This window comes from Mizuhopecten yessoensis, unplaced genomic scaffold, assembly GCF_002113885.1.
Source record: "Mizuhopecten yessoensis strain PY_sf001 unplaced genomic scaffold, ASM211388v2 scaffold8111, whole genome shotgun sequence".
Lineage (NCBI taxonomy): Eukaryota > Metazoa > Mollusca > Bivalvia > Pectinida > Pectinidae > Mizuhopecten > Mizuhopecten yessoensis.
The window spans coordinates 541,818-551,376 of NW_018407384.1; the positions used below are offsets into that span (position 1 = coordinate 541,818).

General features: G+C 35.1%; 1 protein-coding gene across 1 annotated transcript; it reads right to left on the reverse strand.

Annotated features, from left to right (window-relative positions):
* Nucleotides 1-798: 798 nt before the first annotated feature.
* LOC110454925 (iron-sulfur cluster assembly 2 homolog, mitochondrial-like) lies at nucleotides 799-8,099 on the reverse strand. Its single transcript, XM_021504740.1, has 4 exons — nucleotides 8,008-8,099; nucleotides 7,511-7,622; nucleotides 5,891-6,003; nucleotides 799-4,798 (listed from the first exon to the last, which is right to left on the reverse strand). The coding sequence occupies exons 1-4, from the start codon at nucleotides 8,079-8,081 to the stop codon at nucleotides 4,624-4,626; spliced, it is 474 nt and encodes a 157-aa protein (XP_021360415.1). The 5' UTR covers nucleotides 8,082-8,099; the 3' UTR covers nucleotides 799-4,623.
* Nucleotides 8,100-9,559: the final 1,460 nt, after the last annotated feature.

Genomic DNA, 9,559 nt, shown 5'->3' on the forward strand with positions numbered 1-9,559 from the left:
TTGATGACATTACTCTGACAAACAAGTGACGTAACAATCAATACCTGCTCCCAACAGAAGATAACCCTGCAATACGCAAAGACGGAATATACCTTTACTGAATTTGTGTATCAGGATCCCGGGTCACAAGATCAAGGTCCTTGTTAATGTAAATAGAATGACTTGTGCCACAAATTAAGAAATGCAGTTATGGTCCTTGAGGTCTTTAGCTGCATCTAATTTCTCAACTTTCAATTGTAGGAATGAAATGCATCTACTAGTCTATAAATAGCCAATAAAACAGAAGGCACATCAACATGAAGCAGCAGTAACAAACTAACAAAGTACTGGAGGATATACAGCATTTTATTCAGATTTTCAAATAACAATTATAAATACTGCAAAACTAACAAAAAACACTACATGTGAAAATGTAGATGCACAAACATGAAGTAAATATCTCGCTATACACCATGTGACACAATGGATGTGATATATTCACATCATTATCACATATAATGGGAGAGTCCAAGAGGTTTAGAATACCACAACATAATCACTACAAATTTAGACTTCAGCTTATATTGTTTCATGATCCCTGGATTAATGACATTGCACCAGGTTAAGGGATAAACATGTAGCAATCAGAAGAAAGTTTCTATAGAGCTGACTGATATAAACATGCATCCTCATCAGCATGGATATTCATGATTGATATCATTGGCATCTCCATCCCAGCATGGATGATGACATCGATATATATCCACATCAGCACAGTTAATGATGTCAACATATCCACATCAACACAGTTAATTATGTCAATACAGAGGCATGGTTAATGATGTCAACATATCCACATCATTACAGTTAATGATGTCAACATATCCACATCAACACAGTTAATGATGTCAACATATCCACATCAGCACAGTTAATGATGTCAATACAGAGGCATGGTTAATGATGTCAACATATCCACATCATTACAGTTAATGATGTCAACATATCCACATCAGCACAGTTAATGATGTCAACATATCCACATCAACACAGTTAATGACATCAATACAGAAGCATGGTTAATGATGTCGACATATCCTATACACACCAGTGTGCTTCATGATGTTGACATACCATATCTACACCAGTGTGATTTATGATGTCGACATACCATATCTACACCTGTGTGATTTATGATGTTGACATACCATATCTACAACAGTGTGATTTATGATGTTGACATACCGTATCTACACCAGTGTGGTTAATGATGTCGACATACCATATCTACACCACTGTGATTTATGATTTTGACATACCATATCTACACCAGTGTGATATATGATGTTAACATACCATATCTACACCAGTGTGATTTATGATGTTAACATGCCATATCTACACTAGTGTGATTTGTGATGTTGACATACCATATCTATACCAGTGTCATTTATGATGTTGACATACCATATCTACAACAGTGAGATTTATGATGTTGACATACCATATCTACAACAGTGTGATTTGTGATGTTGACATACCATATCTACACCAGTGTGATTTATGATGTTGACATGCCATATCTACACTAGTATGATTTGTGATGTTGACATACCATATCTACACCTGTGTGATTTATGATGTCGACATACCATATCTACACCTGTGTGATTTATGATGTCGACATACCATATCTACAACAGTGTGATTTATGATGTTGACATACCATATCTACACCAGTGTGATTTATGATGTTGACATGCCATATCTACACTAGTATGATTTGTGATGTTGACATACCATATCTACACCTGTGTGATTTATGATGTCGACATACCATATCTACACCTGTGTGATTTATGATGTCGACATACCATATCTACAACAGTGTGATTTATGATGTTGACATACCATATCTACACCAGTGTGATTTATGATGTTGACATGCCATATCTACACTAGTATGATTTGTGATGTTGACATACCATATCTACACCTGTGTGATTTATGATGTCGACATACCATATCTACACCTGTGTGATTTATGATGTCGACATACCATATCTACAACAGTGTGATTTGTGATGTTGACATACCATATCTACACCAGTGTGATTTATGATGTTGACATGCCATATCTACACTAGTATGATTTGTGATGTTGACATACCATATCTACACCTGTGTGATTTATGATGTCGACATACCATATCTACACCTGTGTGATTTATGATGTCGACATACCATATCTACAACAGTGAGATTTGTGATGTTGACATACCATATCTACAACAGTGTGATTTGTGATGTTGACATACCATATCTACACCAGTGTGATTTATGATGTTGACATGCCATATCTACACTAGTATGATTTGTGATGTTGACATACCATATCTACACCTGTGTGATTTATGATGTCGACATACCATATCTACACCTGTGTGATTTATGATGTCGACATACCATATCTACAACAGTGTGATTTGTGATGTTGACATACCATATCTACACCAGTGTGATTTGTGATGTTGACATACCATATCTACACCAGTGTGATTTGTGATGTTGACATACCATATCTACTCCTGTGTGATTTATGATGTCGACATATCATATCTACACCTGCTGATTAATGATGTTGACATACCATATCTACTCTTGTGTGATTTATGATGTCGACATATCATATCTACACCAGTGTGATTTATGATGTCGACATACCATATCTACACCAGTGTGATTTGTGATGTTGACATACCATATCCACACCAAATTGGTTAATGTTGTCAACAATTCCATGCCAGCGTGGTTAATGACAATTCCATACTAGCGTGGTTAATTAAGGATTGACCTTCATTTTGACAGCGTATACAGTAGTTTGAACACAGTTGGCAACAAACATATTCTATGGTGCGCGTTAGCTACCGTATACGCCATCAAAATAAAGGTCAATCCTTATTTTTACATTTATAAACATGTTTAAATGCTATATTATGCAGAAAAAAGTCGAAGCAGGTTGCCACAATGGTAACTACGGTAGCTGTGGTTGCTAGAACAATATAGTTCCGGTGAATCTACATTGACATATGAGTAAATTTAGAAAATATGCAGTGAACAACACTAATTTTTTTCATGGTTTTTAAATTTTAAATTTACCAATGTGAGAAGCCCTTCAATCTTTTCTTTTCATTTACAACGGTCGTCATGTATGTATATTGACACACTGCTCATGGAGTGACACGGTCAGGACGAAGCCGCCATTGTTGATGTTACCGCCAAAGAAATTTGAATGTGCATCCATGGAGTAAGAAGTTTTCAGCATTCTTTTGTTGTATAATTAGACATAATGGATCCCTAATTTGTTCTATGTATCTAGATGGTGAATGATCCAAGCATTGGTTGTCATTGGACTGTTCTCTCGCTGAAGCGTGAACAGCGCCATATTTGAAACAAGTATCAATCCGCCGAGCCTTTTTTCACTGCGTATACACTAATTTATATGCAGTCAGAGTTTACTAAGCTGAAGAAGGAAAAACATTTGCACACCAGCGTGGTTAATGACATTTGCACACCAGCGTGGTTAATGACATTTCCAGAACAGCATGGCTAATGACATTTCCACACCAGCGTGGTTAATGACATTTCCACACCAGCGTGGTTAATAACATTTCAACACCAGCGTGGTTAATGACATTTGCACACCAGCATGGTTAGTGACATACCCACACCAGCGTGGTTAATGACATATCCACACCAGCGTGGTTAATGACATTTCCACACCAGTGGGGTTCATGACATATCCACACCAGCATGGTTAATGACATATCCACAACAGCGTGGTTAATGACATTTCCACACCAGCGTGGTTAATGACATTTGCACACCAGCGTGGTTAGTGACATTTGCACACCAGCGTGGTAGTGACATACCCACACCAGCGTGGTTAATGACATTTCCACACCAGTGGGGTTCATGACATTTCCACACCAGCGTGGCTTATGACATTTCCACACCAGCGTGGTTCATGACATATCCACACCAGCGTGGTTAATGACATTTGCACACTAGCGTGGCTAATGACATTTTCACACCAGTGTGGTTAGTGACATACCCACACCAGCGTGGTAAATGACATTTGCACACTAGCGTGGCTAATAACATTTGCACACCAGCGTGGTTAATGACATTTCCACACCAGCGTGGTTAATGACATACCCACACCAGCGTGGTAAATGACATTTGCACACTAGTGTGGCTAATGACATTTGCACACCAACATGGTTAATCACATTTGCACACCAGCGTGGTTAATGACATACCCACACCAGCGTGGTTAATGACATTTGCACACCAGTGTGGTTAATGACATTTCCACACCAGCGTGGTTAATGACATTTCCACACCAGCATGGTTAATGACATTTCCACACCAGCGTGGTTAATGACATTTTATAATGATAGAAATAAACCCAAGTGTAGTATTTTTAACATAGAAATAATATTCAACAAAAGAAGGGCATCATATAATTATTCACATTGTCTATGTTTCTAATTCCACAGATCCCACGTAAAGACTTTAAGTTCACTCGAGCCTTACACAATGCAAAATAATCCTTTTGTTTTCCACGACACATTCACCAGGTCACAGCTTCACAGCAAATGAGGCCCCACACGAGCATCCTTGTTCAGCCCGGGGATTATTGATAATACGAAAAGCTGACCTTATAAGTTCTTCATGAAAATCAATTGTACATCCCTTCAAAAAGTCCAGAGAATCTGTATCCACAACAACTTTAGCCCCATCCTTTTCAAACAAACTGAAATAGAAGAACAAAGAAAAATCATCCTGAGGTTACTGAATCCATGGGGCAATCATGATATTACTTTAGTATTGTTTTCAATGAATTTTATATACATAAAAATCAACACTATATGTGACATTGGGTATTTTAGAAACCATCACTATAGGTTCAGGGTCACAAAATGACAAAGGTTAAAAAATAATCAAGGTTTTTTTTGTAAAGTCTGGATCTGAATTTTAAATACTGATAAAACAAAGTCAGAAGGCTCATATAGATATACCCCCTAGCCATAAGGAAATAGAGTACAAGAGATAGTCTGTAATCAGTAGACTTGTTTGTGTACACAAGCTTTCCACTTCAAAAGTTGTCAAGTGTGATCTTTGTCCATGACTTTTGACCTTTACATGTAACCTTCATAATGATTGATGACCACCAAAACCAGATCAGGTGTAGAACTCAATGTTACCATACTATGTTTTAACTATTAATTAAATTTGTTGAGTTAGTGATCGAGACATCTTGCACACAAGCTTTTCACTTAAAAAGTGGTTAAGTAGGACTTTTGACTGTAACCTTTTACCTCTAAACCTTGACCAATGACCACCAAAATCTAATCAGGTGTAGAACTATGTGTATGAACCATTACTAGAATGTTTGCCATTGGGTAATTTTGAATTATCATTTCAAGCTCAAATTTATATAATATATATATGTAAAAACAATATACAATGTGCCAACACACATGTACCATCACCAGGTGATCATATAACCAAGGGTTACGTTCACCATGGCTAGGGGGTCAAGAAACCATAATACTTCAGTATTCTCTACAAAATCATGTTGTTTGGAGTTAATTACCAAAACTATTGAAAAGTCGAAAAAAATAATATAAACATAATCACCAAGTTCTAATTTTTCATTAATTTTCTGACCTCCCACGACAAAACCACAAGATGAGCAAACTTCATATTTTATGGCATGCGTGGATATTACAAAACAGCAACTCTGATCTGTGATTATCATGAAAATATACTTTCAAATTTCAGGATGATAACATATACTTCAGAATGAACTTTAATGAAAAGACAAGTATATATCAAAACTTACTGATCGTCTTCATTTACAGTTGCATCCAGGTCGAATTTGTACTGAAATCCTGAACATCCACCACTCTCTACAATCACTCGTAGACAGCCATTTTCATCCAATTGCTTTAATTGCTAAAATTAAAATAACAAAACATACAAATTTGTTTACAAATAAATAAAATCAATTGTATTCAAATAAGGGTTATTCACCAAAAACAAAAACTCGTCACCTATTGAGGAATCAGATTTCAGAAGGCACCATTGAATGTATAATATGTTGTCCATGCAATGTAGCAAATTCTACATAAATAAAACTGCCTTCAAACATCACACTTTGATAAGAAAATGTTGTTTTATCTTCCCTTCTTTCGAAGGACTTTTTATTTTCTGTCCATAGATGTGTCTCATTATGGCATCCTCTGTCAAGGAAGTCCATCAGTTAACTTTTCCTTGCCATCAATGTAAACTTGAAAATTGGATACAAATATTTCATATAAAAGTAGCTCAAACAGGTTAGTGTTTCAGAATTTAGATGCATTTTTGGCAGATTAATGGACCCTTGATAAAGTTTGTATCAAAGTTTCCAGCACAAGGTACTTACTATTTTACCCGTGATCAACTTGTTTTACTTATTTATCTTGGGAGGATGGAATGTTGGAAAATAAAACAGCCTTTATAGGGTGTAGTGTCCAACTAAATACAGGATTATAATCCTAGCTTGGTTCATTTTTGATACCATTTTTTTTCCAGTGCATATTTTCCTTGCTAATTCATGGACATTCACCAAACTTGTGTTACATATAGATCTTGGTAAGGCAACGTGTTGCAAAATAGTGTTATGTTGTGTCTTGTGTCCCTCTTTATACAGAGTCACGACCCTCTGTTCACTTAAAAAAAAGTTGTTTTGTTGGGCAAAGGGAGTCAATCGCTGAACAAAGAGTTTTTTAAATAGAGGTTTTTTAAGTGAAATCTGCAGCTTGTGGTCTTATACTGTTAACCAGTGAAATGAAGTATGGTATGTTTCCCCATTTCTACCATCCTAGATATATTGTTTCTGACTCTGTAATTCTTTTGTTTTATTTACAATAGCCCTAAAGTTATAACAAATAGTTTTGTAACAGCAGTTTAATGTTTGGTTTAATATGATTATAGATAGTGTTATCTCATTTACATACAAATGTAATACCAACAACAGGATTCCACAAAAATCTTGAAGGACATCTTTTCTACTCTCTTCACTTTCTATCCCTCCTACAGCTTATTTTATATTATTTCACTATACCTAGTCTAGATAGAACACTTATTAAGATGCAAGTAAGAGATTGAAAATAAATTTGACAAGAAGATTATCTTTTGAAAAGTACATCAGTTTAAAACAAATGTGGCAGACTGGGACCAGATCCTGGTACACAGGGTTTACTTTAGCAGAATGGACCAAATGAAACTTGATGTCTTCAACATTATCTCATGGAGTGCTGGTCATGGGCCAAGGTCTTTATAAAAAAAAGCCAATGCAATTCTTCCATCATCTCAAAAAAGGTACCTGAACTAGCACAAGGCCCAGCAATCTAAGATTACTCATTTTAAAACATAATGCAATAATGGTTTTGTCTTCCCTCTTCCAGTTACAACTCTGTACCTTCACACAGCTGTCACTGAGCTGTACTGTGTCAGGCAATCCTTCTTCCTGGGTTTGTGTTGACAGATATCTCTGTACGCCGGCTTTCCTTCCTTGTGACCAAGTCTTGTTCCTAAAATACATGATACTACTAGTGCTTCATTTTTGACTTAAAATGCATGCATCTACTATCAGACTGTTTCTTGCAAGTTAATCTAATTTCTGTTAATATCATATAAACGCCTTCAAGTTTACTGATCAGGAAATGCAATTGAATTATAATTTAGTTTAACTAGGCCTAGAATGGTACAATATATTAATGCATTTCCCTACTATGTTATTTCGGATGTTATTTACCCACCAAAGATTTTCGGTGCTGTTGAACTTGAACAGACGAATTATGACGCAATTAGATAAACAACAAAGCTAACGAGAGGTATCCGGGTATTATATTACTTATATTGGGACACATTATTAGTGTAAGTACTCGTGTAATTGTTCGTCAAGAATCAACTCACCTAGTGCCTACAGTGCATAGTTTTGTAGCATTTATGACCTCGGACAAAACCCAAAATCGTCTGCAGGCAGCCATTACTGCATTTTATCTTGGTTATGGGGACGTTTGATTTTGCGGTTTGCATTCAAACGTTGCGGTGATTGGAGAATTCATACTCGGGCAGTCTCTTTTTCACTCTTTGCTCTTGGAAAAGTGTTTGGCTCAGGGACGAGAAAAAAGAGTGAAAAGGAACCAAAAGGGAAAAGAGAAATCCAAAAGATTTGAATGTATCTTATTTCAACAAGTCTTAATCTAAGTCCGTGATCTAATCCGTCGCCGAGTCGTCGCCGAAAAAAAGAGATATTTTTTACTGATTGAAACTTCTAGCTTGAAAATATTTCGCTAAGTACGACACAGAAGAAAGTAAAACCATGCAGTTTCCCGCGTTCATCAATTATTATTGCCAACGTCGCGCGCTTGTTTTGTATTTAAGTACCAAATTTTCAGGGGATAAAGTCTAGCGGACATACATATGTTGCTTTATTTATCAAACCTTTTTACATTACATTATTAAAAACATCGCTACGTTACATCATAAACATTTGATCTATATAACATACATTTATTCACAAACATTCAATTACTTACATCATAAACAACACTTTTTACTTACACTACTCAATGCCTTTGAAATAATTTTATTAAAATCATTCACTTCAAACATTTTACTTACATTATATAACCGTTCACATTTTCCTGATATCACACACTTAAAACTTTATACTTACATCATATACTACCAACATTTTACTTACATCATATACTTACTAACATCATAAACTTTAAACATTGCACTTACATCATAAACTACAAACAGTTTACTTACATCGCAAACTGGAAACATTAACTTACATCACAAACTGGAAACATTTACTTACATCATAAACTACTAAGAGTTTACTTACATCATAAACTACTAAGAGTTTACTTAGATCATAAACTACCAACATTTTACTTACATCACAAACTGGAAACATTTACTTACATCATAAACTACTTAACGTTTACTTACATCATAAACTACCAACATTTTACTTACATCATAAACTACAAACATTAAACTTTCATCATAAACTACAAACATTTAACTTACATCATAAATTACTAAGAGTTTACTTACATCATAAACTACCAACATTTACTTACATCATAAATGACAAAGAGTTTACTTACATCATAAACTACCAACATTATATAACCGTTCACATTTTCCTGATATCACACACTTCAAACTTTATACTTACATCATATACTACCAACATTTTACTTACATCATATACTTACTAACATCATAAACTTTAAACATTGCACTTACATCATAAACTACAAACATTTTACTTACATCATAAACTACCAACATTTAACTTACATCACAAACTACCAACATTTTACTTACATCATAAACTACCAACATTTAACTTACATCATAAACTTCCAACATTTACTTACATCAAAAATTACAAAGAGTTTACTACATCATAAACTAGCAACATTTTACTTACATCATAAACTAC

Coding starts and splice junctions, on each gene's coding strand:
- LOC110454925 (XM_021504740.1), bottom strand. CDS start 8,081: ATGGCTGCCTGCAGACGATTTTGGGTTTTGTCCGAGGTCATAAATGCT. Junction 6,004..7,510: donor TCAGTGACAGCTGTGTGAAG/GTACAGAGTTGT, acceptor TTTTAATTTTAG/CAATTAAAGCAATTGGATGA. Junction 4,799..5,890: donor ACTGTAAATGAAGACGATCA/GTAAGTTTTGAT, acceptor CTTCTATTTCAG/TTTGTTTGAAAAGGATGGGG.